General features: G+C 33.1%; 9 protein-coding genes across 9 annotated transcripts; 6 read left to right on the top strand and 3 right to left on the bottom strand. All coding sequences in view use genetic code 12, as the record gives it.

Moving 5' to 3' along the window:
- Positions 1–360: 360 nt before the first annotated feature.
- DOG1 (2-deoxyglucose-6-phosphatase) lies at positions 361–1,086 on the top strand (the record flags this gene model as incomplete). Its single annotated transcript, XM_002548544.1, has 1 exon — positions 361–1,086. The coding sequence occupies one exon, from the start codon at positions 361–363 to the stop codon at positions 1,084–1,086; it is 726 nt and encodes a 241-aa protein (XP_002548590.1).
- A 131-nt stretch (positions 1,087–1,217) lies between these two features.
- Positions 1,218–3,035, top strand: CTRG_02886 (ATP-dependent DNA/RNA helicase; the record flags this gene model as incomplete). Its single annotated transcript, XM_002548543.1, has 1 exon — positions 1,218–3,035. The coding sequence occupies one exon, from the start codon at positions 1,218–1,220 to the stop codon at positions 3,033–3,035; it is 1,818 nt and encodes a 605-aa protein (XP_002548589.1).
- Positions 3,036–3,127: 92 nt separating this feature from the next.
- On the bottom strand, positions 3,128–3,757 carry CTRG_02885 (uncharacterized protein; the record flags this gene model as incomplete). The annotated part of the gene is made up of 1 exon (XM_002548542.1): positions 3,128–3,757. One exon carries the CDS (start codon positions 3,755–3,757, stop codon positions 3,128–3,130), a length of 630 nt encoding a protein of 209 aa, XP_002548588.1.
- Positions 3,758–4,681: 924 nt separating this feature from the next.
- On the top strand, positions 4,682–6,214 carry CTRG_02884 (uncharacterized protein; the record flags this gene model as incomplete). Its single annotated transcript, XM_002548541.1, has 1 exon — positions 4,682–6,214. One exon carries the CDS (start codon positions 4,682–4,684, stop codon positions 6,212–6,214), a length of 1,533 nt encoding a protein of 510 aa, XP_002548587.1.
- A 221-nt stretch (positions 6,215–6,435) lies between these two features.
- HCH1 (Hch1p) lies at positions 6,436–6,960 on the top strand (the record flags this gene model as incomplete). Its single annotated transcript, XM_002548540.1, has 2 exons — positions 6,436–6,461; positions 6,531–6,960. 2 exons carry the CDS (start codon positions 6,436–6,438, stop codon positions 6,958–6,960), a joined length of 456 nt encoding a protein of 151 aa, XP_002548586.1.
- An 84-nt stretch (positions 6,961–7,044) lies between these two features.
- Positions 7,045–9,366, bottom strand: CTRG_02882 (uncharacterized protein; the record flags this gene model as incomplete). Its single annotated transcript, XM_002548539.1, has 1 exon — positions 7,045–9,366. The coding sequence occupies one exon, from the start codon at positions 9,364–9,366 to the stop codon at positions 7,045–7,047; it is 2,322 nt and encodes a 773-aa protein (XP_002548585.1).
- Positions 9,367–9,559: 193 nt separating this feature from the next.
- COQ3 (hexaprenyldihydroxybenzoate methyltransferase) lies at positions 9,560–10,507 on the top strand (the record flags this gene model as incomplete). Its single annotated transcript, XM_002548538.1, has 1 exon — positions 9,560–10,507. The coding sequence occupies one exon, from the start codon at positions 9,560–9,562 to the stop codon at positions 10,505–10,507; it is 948 nt and encodes a 315-aa protein (XP_002548584.1).
- Positions 10,508–10,532: 25 nt separating this feature from the next.
- Positions 10,533–11,189, bottom strand: CTA1 (Cta1p; the record flags this gene model as incomplete). Its single annotated transcript, XM_002548537.1, has 1 exon — positions 10,533–11,189. One exon carries the CDS (start codon positions 11,187–11,189, stop codon positions 10,533–10,535), a length of 657 nt encoding a protein of 218 aa, XP_002548583.1.
- A 490-nt stretch (positions 11,190–11,679) lies between these two features.
- Positions 11,680–12,540, top strand: FPG1 (Fpg1p; the record flags this gene model as incomplete). Its single annotated transcript, XM_002548536.1, has 1 exon — positions 11,680–12,540. One exon carries the CDS (start codon positions 11,680–11,682, stop codon positions 12,538–12,540), a length of 861 nt encoding a protein of 286 aa, XP_002548582.1.
- Between the last annotated feature and the right edge of the window lie 3 nt (positions 12,541–12,543).

Raw genomic sequence — 12,543 nt, 5'->3', positions numbered from 1 at the left:
TATCGAATTATTTTTAACTTCCCGGCTATGTAATAGAAGTCTCTATTGTATGTAGATTTCTCGAAAAAGACGAGTTTTGAAATATTCTTACATAAATAGTAGGAAATCCTATTACTGTTTGGTGGTAAGAAACCCGCTATATTTCTCGCTATGTTTTACAAATAGTTTAGACAAATACCTTCACACCAAGAGGAAGGAATTCCCAATTGGGAACACGCATATAATTCCACCGAACTTTGGGGGAGAGAGAGAGAGGATAATTTTCCGGTTCGTCGATTTAAATACGGGCATGAATTACTAATCGAAAAGTGGTACTTTTTTTTTCCTTTTTATCTAGTGAATCCCAACTATTAATATACAATGACAAATTCAAGTGTATCAGTTAAAACCAACGTGTTATTATTTGATCTAGATGGAACTTTGGTTAACTCGACAGCAGCAGTTGAAAAATCATGGGGCAATGAAATTATCACTCATAACAAAGCTTTCCCAGATGCATATATTGATTTGGCTACCTATTTACATACAAGTCACGGTACACGTACTGAAGAATTGTTGATTAAATATTTCCCAGAATTGAAACATGATAAAGAAGCAATCAATACTTGGGAATTAAATATAGTGAAAAACTATGGTCATTTAGGAAAACCAATTGGCGGTGTGATTCCAACTTTAGAAGGGATCAACAATAAAGATATCCCATGGGCGATAGTTACATCTGGAACCACGAATTTGGCACATAGTTGGTTTAAAACATTGTTTGGAGAAATCAAATGGCCACAAGTCTTTATCACAGCGCATGACGTTTCTCACGGTAAACCTGATCCCGAAGGCTACAATACAGCATTTGAAAAGTTGAAGAATATTTATAATTTAGGAGATGGTGCTAAAGGGGTTGTTTTTGAAGATGCACCAACTGGTATTAAAGCTGGTGTCAGTGGTGGGTTTACTGTTATTGGAATTGCAAGTACTTTCGATAAGGAAAAGTTGTTAAGTGCTGGTGCTAGTTATGTTGTTGAAGATTTTACTAAGATTAAAATTGACAAAGTTGGCAATGATATTGAATTGAAATTAGAAGTTCTTTAGATTTACATTTGTAGATATTAATAAATAACATGAATTATTGAGTACTGTTTTGGCTGTGAAAAAAAAAAAAGTTATCGTCTTATAATGCGACCTAGGAGTTGGGACGCGCGCCCTCACAAATTGAACGAGCGATGAGGAGGAATACAAAAGAAAAAAAAATTATGTGCAAAAAAAAAAAAAAAATTCCAACCATTAGATCTCATCTTAGAAAATACTACCTAAGGTATACGAAAGAAATGTCAAACACTGCAGCATCATCAGCTTATTTAGATGAAGATACAACATGGGATTCATTTAATTTGGATCCACGTTTATTACAAGCTATTGATCAATTAGGTTTTGCTAATCCTACATTAATTCAAAGCAGTGCAATTCCATTGGCTTTAGAAGAGAAAAGGGACATTATTGCCAAAGCATCCACAGGGTCAGGTAAGACTGCAGCTTATTCTATTCCTATTGTTAATAACTTGTTGACAGATGGAGATAGTGAAGGTATTAAAAGTATTGTTTTGGTTCCAACAAGAGAATTATCTAATCAAGTTTTCCAATTCATTGAGAAATTATTGAGTTTCAGTAATAATAAAATTAATGTATTGAACTTATCATCTAATTATAGTGATCAAGTGTTAAACTCGTTGTTAGTTAATAAACCAGATATAATTATCTCCACACCAGCCAAATTGATTCAAATCTTAGAAAAGAATGAAAAGAATGTCGATTTAAGTACAGTTAAAAACTTGACTATAGATGAAGTTGATTTGGTTTTATCTTTTGGGTACATGGATGATTTAAAGAAATTAGAAAACTACTTACCAATTAAGAAAAATTTGCAAACTTTCTTGATGTCAGCTACTGTGAATGATGATTTGGAAGATTTAAAAAAGAGATACTGTACTAAGCCAGCTATTTTGAAATTAAATGATGATGCTGCTAATCAAAACAAATTAGTTCAATATTATGCCAAAACTACAGAATTTGACAAATTTTTATTAGCATATGTTATTTTCAAACTTAATTTGATCAAAGGTAAGACCATTGTGTTTGTTAATAATATCGATAGAGGTTATAGATTAAAGTTATTCTTGGAACAGTTTGGTATTAGATGTTGTATATTGAACAGTGAGTTGCCAATTAACTCAAGATTGCATATTGTTGAAGAATTTAACAAGAATGTTTACCATTTACTTATAGCCACAGATGAAACCAATGAATTGAATGAAGAAAAAGATGAAGATGATATTGACGAAGATCAAGCCGATGGTGAACCAGCCGCTAAAAAATCTAAAAAATCCAAGTTCAAACAAGATAAAGAATATGGTGTTTCTCGAGGAGTTGATTTTAGAAACGTTGCTTGTGTCTTGAATTTTGATTTGCCAACATCTTCTAAAGCATATATTCATAGAATCGGTAGAACCGCAAGAGCAGGTAAAGCTGGTATGGCACTTTCATTTGTATTACCATTATCTGAATTTGGTAAACATAAAACAGCAACTTTGTCCACTGCTAAAAAGGATGAAAAAGTATTACGTCGTATTGTCAAACAACAATCTAAGAATGGTTTTGAAATCAAACCATATCAATTTGATATGAACCAAGTTGAAGGTTTCAGGTACCGTGCTGATGATGCATTCAGAGCTGTTACTCAAACTTCCATCAGAGAAGCTCGAGTTAAAGAATTGAAGAATGAGTTGATAAATTCTGAAAAATTAAAGAGATTCTTTGAAGAAAATCCACAAGATTTAGCAAGTTTAAGACACGATAAAGAATTACACCCAACAAGAATTCAAACCCAATTGAAGAATGTTCCACAATATCTTTTACCAGAAAGTGCTAGACTGGATGTTAAAAATATCGGATTTGTTCCATTCCATAAAAACAAGGTACATAAACGTAATAGAAAGGGTAAAGGTAGAAAGAAGGTTGATCCACTAAAGTCTTTTAAGAAGTAAATATTATATATGTATATTTGACAATATAGAAGTAAAATCAAAAATCAAAAAACAGAAGAAAGGATTAATATATATATGTGTATGTATAAAAATCATGCTAGTTTACTTAATATAAGGTTCCAGAATAGGTTTGCTAAACAGTTACATGGGAACATCATGGATTGGGGTATGAATGAAAACAGGAGAATTGAAAAAAATGGCCAAAAACAATAACTGTATTTTAAAGATTTAAAGAATGAAGCTCTAGTAGCTGGAGAAAATAGTTCACCTTGATCCCATAAACTATTCAAAATGTTAAAGATTAATTGGAATGCTATAGCACCCACAGTTTGATCAATGATAATTCTATAAAACATATTATCTATCTTTGTAACCAAAATATTAATCCAAGCACTTGTGAAATATCCATTTATTGATCCCCATACCATAAATTTGGCAATTTTATTCAAGCTGTATTTCTTTTTAAGATATTGATTAGTGGATTGTGCAAGTGCTCCAGAAACACAACCTAATAAAGTTGGAGCCAACATGGGATGAATAAGGGCAATCTGATCATATTCATAATAAGCCATACATAAACTAACTGTTTCTATGATTAATGCAAATACGAGTTTTCTCATGATTTGTGAAGATGCTGGATGAAGATGGTAATTTTTTGATTCCATACTCATGGATTTTTCAAGATCCAACTCTGCTTTTTCTTTAGCCAACGGAAGTGTCATTTGAGAATAGTATGGAGGGTCTGTTTAGTCAATGAGTTGGATGAGTGATTTCAATTCTAAGTTTATCTACGAGATATTTTTTTTTTCAGTTTGTTGATCTTTTTTTTGTCTTTCCCTCTTCTTTCTTTCTTTCTTCCCTGTGGTTTTCTGGCGTTGCGAAACAACAAAAAAAAATTTTGCAGCGTTAATTTATTTCGTTCTACGTGTTCGTTGAAATGGGGGACAAAAATAGAAACAACCTAAGGCGGTAGATCAGCCGAGAACTAAGTTGGTCCCTCGAAGGAAGGGAAGGTGGTGGCGACAAAGAGTCAGCATGATGAGATATACCAACTCTGGTAGAAACTCCGTGAATTTAATCAATAGGGAAGAAAGATTGATCAATTGAATAAAGAAAAGGGGGGGTTAATCCTACCCTTACGTTTGAATTGCTTTTAGGGAAATTTTTTTTATTTGTTGAGCTTTAATGGTGATAACGAATTGTTCTCTTTGTTTTCTATTTTTGGGATTGCGCTTTTCTTGTGTGTATCTGCTATTTCTGGTGAATCTGATGATGAGTTAGTTGTATAATACACCGAATTAGACGGTGAACTTGGTTGGTTATATGACGTTCTTGTTAGAAACGAGATCAGGTGTGGTTGTGTTGTGTGTGTACAGTTTCAAACAGTCAGAGTTTTCGGTGTATGTTGATGACAAATATGTTGCGTCTTTTAGAATCGCACCGAGATCTCGGAAAGCGGAAATGTCTAAAAAAAAAAATCAATTTTAAATCTGCATCTCACCATAATAAAAGAGAAAAACTGCCAAAAGCCTCTGTGGTAATTAGTAATCACATAAGTACAAATCCATTATATATTTATATATATATCCCTGTTCTACTTAGAATAGTTTCAGAGGTTTTCCACTCATCAAAGACCACTGCTGATAATGACAGATTTACTACCCGAGAAAACAAAGGATTCAGTTCAAGAATCATCTATTTCCGACAACACCAGACAACTATCCCAATCAGACGATCTAGATAAAGAAGACAAATATTTAGTTAAATTCAATGGACAAGACGATAAAGAGGATGCATCTAGATTATCAAGACTACATAAATGGACAATTGTTGGAATAATATCCATGGGGTCAGTATGTGTCACTTGTATCTCATCTTCAGTGGCCCTTGCAATCCCCCACATTATGGAGCATTTCCATGTGAGTCATGAAGTAGCAGTGTTGAATATTTCATTTTTTATATTAGGTTTAGGAACAGGTGGATGTTTCTTGTCACCAATTAGTGAGTTTCATGGAAGAAGAGTCGTATACATCGGTGGATTATTACTTATGATTGCATTCCAATTTTTAACTGCCTTTTCCGATAATATTGGAGGGGTCATATTTGGTAGATTCATGTCGGGATTCTTTGGACTGAGTTATATGAGTGTTGCAAGTGGATCTTTTGCTGATTTATTCAAAGCCAATAAAATAGAAGGAAAAGATGCTAATAAAGAACTTAGTTTAGCTATGATTTTGTATTCAGTAGCTCCATTCCTTGGTCCTTCATTAGGAAGTTTAATATCAGGTTTTATCAATTCACATTTATTCTTTAGATGGACTTTTTACGTGTTTATAATTTGGTCAGCTGTATTACTACTCATGGTGATACTTTTTGTTCCAGAAACTTATGAACCAATCAATTTAAAAAGAAAAGCTCAAAGATTAAGAAAAACAACTGGGGATGATAAATATTATGCACCAATCGAAGTTCAAAATGCAACATTATATGAAAGTGTTTTAACATCTTCTAAGAGACCTTTTTTGTTGTTGTTTGGAGACAATATGACATTAATTTTGAATTTGTACACCGCAATAACATTGGCTATAGTGTACTTATTTTTTGTTGCATTCCCATACATTTTCAGTACTGTTTATAACTTCACTCTTAGTGAACAAGGTATGTCATTTCTTGGATTGGTTGTTGGTATGGTATCGACATGTTTGGTGTCGCCTTATTTCATAAACAAATCCTATGTTGCATTACTTAGAAGAAATAATGGAGTTGGTAAACCAGAATTTAGGTTTATCCCACTTATGATAGGAGCATTTGTTGTCCCTATTGGATTATTTATCATAGCTTGGACTTCCTACTCTCACGTGCATTGGATTGCACCCATTATTGGATCAACTATTTATGGATCGGGTACAATTCTTGTATTTAACTCCATTTTCGCTTACACTGTTGAAGCTTATAGATTATATGCTGCCTCTGCAATGGCTACAAATAGTTTCACGAGATCTTTCATGTCCTGCATTTTCCCGTTGTTTGGGTTGCAAATGTATGAACGATTAGGAATTCAATGGGCTACCACTTTGCTTGCATTGATCACGTGTTTGTTAATTCCTATACCGTTTCTTTTCTTCAAATATGGTGAATATTTACGAAGCAAGAGTAAGTACACTTGGAGTACTGATTAAATAGAAGATGTATAGGTCATATCAGAAGAAATAAAAATGTCGTTTTTCTAGAATGTCGTGGAACATAACTGACAAAATTTTTTTTTATGATTTCTTTTTTTTTTTTATTTTTTTTCAAATTTTCCGATTACCAACGTTTCTTTGAAAAATCTGAATTTCCTAGAATTCATTCTCAACTTTTCTTGAATCAAGATCACCAACCTTAATTCCGCTTATCTAACATGGTCGTACATAACCCTAACAACTGGTATGTTTTACTTTTTGCAAATCATTTGAAACAAAAGAACCCAAGTTTGTTACTAACATTTTTACCAAGGCATTGGATTGATAAAAACTGTTTGCCATGGAGTAAAGAGTATTTCCAAGTTAATATAATAGATACTACTTATGAAGATGAACAATATAAATTTCAAATTACCTCTATTGATTCTGTTAGTGGTGATTGTGATGTTACTCAAAGAAAGGGTAAAGTATTATGTATTTATGATATGAAACTAAAATTCCTGTTATCTGGAAATATTAAAAAAGATGGGGAATCAGAATCTGAAAAAATCACTGCTACTATTGTTATACCAGAATTTGTTCATGATCAAGATGAAGATGAATATGTTTTTGAAATTGATTCTAATGATAACAAAGCAGAAATTAGAAAATTCTTTATCCCAGTTTTAAGAACCAAGTTGATGAAATTCCAACCTGATTTACTTGAGGCTCATGCAAAAGATGTACAACATGCAACTGATTAAATTTAATGATAGACTATTACAATTGATGTATTTACATAAGTAGTATGTAGAATATAACTCCTAAAATTGCCAAATATTTAATTACTAACCATCAAATCCTTCTGGGACACCTTGAGCATGTCTTGTAGAACCATCTCTTGAGCCTAAATAAAGTTCAACATTACCAGTATCATTATGTTCTCCAGTGAAACTTAACCAAGGTACTTGGCCTTGTTCTATTGACTTGAGAATTTTGTATGCTTCAACTGAGCTATATGGAATACCAGTAGATGGATCGAAATATTTAACTTCAGTTCCCGAAATCATGCAATTCTTCTTATTACCATTTGGAAGATACAAACCAGTTGGAGCTTCTGTTTTCAAAACAATTGCTGTAGATTCCGACTCCTCTTTATTTTCCTCGACTTCAACGATATCTTGTTTGATTCCTAGTTTCGGTAATTTCTTCAATTCATCAAACATTGGGTCATCTTCTTTAAGATCAGAGGCTCTTTCAAATAACCTATCCTTCTCTTGTTTTACAACAGCATAAGGATTTTCAACTTTACCAATAGTTAGTATCGTCTTTACATCTTTAAACCTTCTTGAAGCAGGCAAAAGTGATTGTTTCCCAAAAAGAAACTTCTTGATATTTTGAGAATTGAGTCTTAAGTCTTTTCTATCTTCATCGAAATCAACGAGATATATCATGTTTCGACACACACGTTGTACTGGACCTTCAAATATCTCAGCATCTTCATCCTCTGTTTTCTCCTTCGGCTCGGTTTTCAACTCAACAGCTGGGGTGTTTTCCTTTGACGATTGAGACTCGACTTCATCAGCAAATTTAACTCTTTTAATTGGATCTTCTATAATTGTATCAGGGGTATTATTAGCATTGATATTATCTTTCTCATTCTCAGGGGCATCATCATTGTTGGTTTCGGATACCTGTTCGTTTTCTTCTTGTTTTAGTTCAACTGGCGAAGTCTCTTCATTCTTGGATTCATTCTTGGATTCATTCTTGGATTCATTCATGGATACTGTTTCAGTCGATATATCATCAGTAGAAATGTTCTTCTCTACTTTCAATTCACTATCCACAGATTCCAGATTAGTTGCCACATCTTGTTTCTCAGATTCATCTACGGAAGTTGTAGATTCCTTCACTTCTTCCTTGATTTCTTCTGCATGGTCCTTTTGTTCGTCCGTCGCTTCTTCATCTAGTACTATCACCTCTGCAGATTCCTTCTTTTCAATGTCTATACTGTCTGGATCCTTTTCATTTACTACTTTGATCTTATCTGCGTCATCTAACATCTCTTGTAGCTTTTCATTCATTGATTCAAGTCTTTTGATTTCCTCTTCTTCTTGTTTCTTTTTCTTTTCTGCTAATAATGCCTTTTGATAAGGTGATTCATAGTCTATGGAGAAGGGCATCTTTGTGGGGAAATTCTCAATATCTAATTGATTCTTTTTCTTTTTACCCAATTTCTTTCTGAGTTTAAGATACTCTTCATAGCGTCTTCTGGCATCGGTTACTTCCTCAATTGGTTTAGTAAAATATTCTTTACTCACAATTCGTATCACATTCTGAAGTTTGACCCTTTTCAGTAGTAATAATTGTCTTTGTCTTTCCTTCTTTACAATTTCTTGTTCTCTAAACCTATTCAATGATTCAACATTAGCTTTTTCTGTCTCCACTGCTTCAGCTAACCTTTCTTCTTGTGTTAATTCAACATGTTTCTTTCTTTCAACATGAACATATTTGGCTCTTCTTGCTTCACTTTCTTTTAATTTATCAACTAAAGCTTGTTTACTCTCAACTGCTGCTGCTCTAGATGAAGATCGTCTATTACTTGTCAAAAGTGAATCCGAAGTTATCAAATGTATTCTTCTTTGTTTCTTTTTCACAGGAGATTTCGGTTGTGCTTGTTTGATTGTTGGTATTAGGTTCTGTTTCTTTTGTTTCTTTTTCTTGAGTTTTTCCTGTCTAATCAACTCCTTTTCCCCTTCACTTTCATCTGTATCGGATTCTGAAAGATCTGAATCAGATAGTACTTCATCTGGATTGACGTATGCTCCCTCTTCTTCAACTTCATCATCGCTTTCTTCATTTTCATCACGTTTTCGTTTCTTCTGTAGTTTTTCCCCATCTTCATCGTCTTCATCGCTATCCTCATCGATCCCTTCTAGATTTGCATTATCCACATCTTCATCAATAAATTCCTCATCGTCTCCATCTTCTTGAAAAAGTAAATCGACGTTTTCATCATCTTCTGTTACGAATTGATTCCTTGTTGTTGTTATTTCATTGGATTGTTCTTCTAATTCAAGTAATTGTTTTAATCGAGACCCAGCATTAGAACGACGAGCCCTTGTAGCTATTAAACTCTCAAATTGTAATTCATCTTCTGCATCACTCATTATTGATAATAGTAGAAGCTTAAAAAATCACTCGATGATTGATTTTTAGTTTCGATCGTATAACTCAAGCTTCTAATTATTTTTTTTTTTCACGTTTTTGCTCTCGGGTTTTTCATGAGTTTTATTTTTTTCTTCTTCTTCTTCATTTATTCTTCAATATCGTTTGCTGTTAGAATTACCACCAAATTCAACCATGAAATCCTTACCAAGCTTGTCTATAAGTAGACAATTGATACTTCGCAGGTGTTTACATCATTCTAAAATATTATATCATGATGCTAAAAAATTCACTTCTACTTCAGAATCAGAAATGTCACATTTCAATGCCTTAGCTTCAAGTTGGTGGGACGTAAATGGACCCCAACGTATATTACATAAAATGAACTTATTAAGAATGGATTTCATACATGAAACTATAATAAATAACTTAAAATTAAATGAAAACACGGATGATGAAGTCTATATCCCACCTTTCAGTATGGATTTGTTGCCTAAACCAATTAGAGATACCATTAATGCTGATTTAGAAGGTAGAAGAGAAGAAATATTAAGTGATGTTAAGTATAAAGTATTAGATGTTGGATGTGGTGGAGGTATATTATCTGAATCTATGGCTAGATTAAGTTTTGTTGAAAAAGTTCAAGGTATTGACTTATCAACTGATGTTTTAGAAGCAGCAAAATTACATAAACAAAAGGATCCAATATTAGAAGATAAACTTTCTTATAATTTAATGGCAATTGAAGATATTCCAAAAGATGAAAAATTTGATATTGTTACCATGTTTGAAGTTTTGGAACATGTTGATTACCCATCAAGAGTTTTACTTGAAGGTTTGAATCGATTAGAAGTTGGTGGATGGTTATTCCTTTCAACAATCAATAGAGATTTCGTTAGTTGGTTTACTACTATTTTCATGGGTGAGCATTTATTAAGAATTGTTCCTGTTGGAACTCACACTTTGGAAAAGTATATTAATCAAACTGAAATTAAAGAATGGGTAGAACAAGATGAAAGTAGAAAAGCTTCATATAAAGTTGTTGACACCAAAGGTTGTGTCTATTTACCAGCATATGGTTGGAAATTTACTTCATGTCCAGATATTGGAAATTATTTTATGGCTATACAACGTGTACAATAATTCTTGTAAATATATACAAATCACATTAATTTGCAATCTTTTCGGCTTCTTCTGGTTGTTCGTCAATAAATGTAGGTAATTTATCTGCACCAGCAGGTTCAGCATCATTCAAATAACTAGGAGCACTAATACCACTTTCTGCCATTTCATTTTCAAAATCGATTTCTTCTCCAAGAGCTTCTAATTCAGCATCGAGCTCCAGCTCACTGATATCATCCGGTACATCATAGCTAGTCAGAAGTGCTTCTTGTAATTCATTTGATTTATCAATTAAATCCAACATTTCATCCTGAAGATTTTCTAATTCATCTATATCAATCTTCCCATATGTTTGTTTTAATTGTTTATTGGCTGTCTTCATAGCATTAATAGTAACCATAGTATTTTGTAAATTATCGGTAGTCATTGAAGCTTGAGTCATATTCCAAGATTGGTTCTCTAATTGATCCTTTTGAGCTTCTATTTGCTTTCTTTGTCTTAATAATTTGATTGCCTTTTGTTTAAGTGCTGATTTACCTGGTCCGTCTCTCATTCTACTTATCTTTTGTTGGTATGTGGATAACTCTGAATTTATCTTGCTTAGTTTGACATCTAATGATCCTACTCTTTCGTCTATACCTTTGATCGCATCATTTAATGACGGTTTAGGTGCCGTGTTCTTAGTTCCAAATAATCTATTCATGGTTTATATATGTTGAATAAACTGTTGCCTTCGGTAAGTGATGTGAATCCCAAGATCTTGATTGTAATTTTCTGCCGACAGAATTTTGTTTGAACCGTAGTCGGATTGCGACAAAGGCAAAACTATTTTTGCACACAAGACTTTGTTTTTTCTGAAACATCAACAAGTTGTTAATGCCAGAAGTTGCAGAAGTATGTATTGGCTATCAAAGATGAATGAGACATGGGGATTTTCAGTTACTGACTAGAAGTATTAGGTTGCACATGTATGTGCTTTGTTAAGAAGAAATGTCATTGGATATAAAATCTCAAAAGTAAATGTTTTCCACGACCCATTACTTTTCCCTATACTTAAAACAGCCAAAGATCCTGAAGTTGAACTCAACAAATTAAGAAAATCATTGAGTAATTCTATAATAGAATCTGTTGGAAGACATGGGAAATATTTCTGGTTAAGATTATTGAATAATGAAGAAAGCAATGTATTACTAATGCATTTTGGAATGACAGGAATGGTTAAACTACGAAATGTAAAATCACATTTGATAATGATGGAAAATGGTGGGGATAAAAAAGCATTGAAAAAAATTGAAGATGCTGTTAATGAGATCAAAGACGAAGAGGATGAGAATGAAAATGAGGAATGGCCACCTAGATTTTCAAAATTTGACATGGAATTAACCAAAGATGATCACAAGATAGAATTTGCATTTACAGATGCTAGAAGATTAGGAAGGATTAGGTTACTTAAAGGAGAAGAAGTCAAAACTAATGAAGATTTGCTAAATACTGCACCATTAAATGCATTGGGTCCAGATTATAGTAAACCGGAAGTACCACCAAAACAAACCAAGCCATTTGTTTTTGGTGATCCTGATCCAGACCACCATGGACGACCACGATTGACAATATACGAGTTTAATAAATTGATCTTATCAAAAAAGAAGCCAATAAAAAGTTTACTTTTAGATCAAGCATTTTTTGCGGGTGTGGGCAATTGGGTTGGTGATGAAATTGTATTTCAAGCAAGAATACATCCTAATGAGGTGATTTCCAATAAGATAGCAAATGATGGTTCCGATGATATTCATCCAGTGGTGCAGAAATTATACGATTCATTGATTTCTGTTTGTGAAGAAGCAGTTTTGGTAGAAGGTGATACATCAAAGTTCCCCAAAAATTGGTTAATGTTATATCGATGGGGGAAAGGTCGTAAAGAAAAGAGGAAAACACCACAGGGTTATTCCCTAGATCATGTCACAGTAGGTGGTAGAACAAGTTGTTATTGTCCTGATTTGCAAAAGATGCTTAAACAAGAGTCTGGAAGAAAACGTTTAAAAAAAGAAAAATAGATA

This window comes from Candida tropicalis, assembly GCF_000006335.3.
Source record: "Candida tropicalis MYA-3404 genomic scaffold supercont3.3, whole genome shotgun sequence".
In the NCBI taxonomy this organism is placed as follows: Eukaryota; Fungi; Ascomycota; class Pichiomycetes; order Serinales; family Debaryomycetaceae; genus Candida; species Candida tropicalis.
This window is presented reverse-complemented; position numbering and strand designations above follow the sequence as displayed.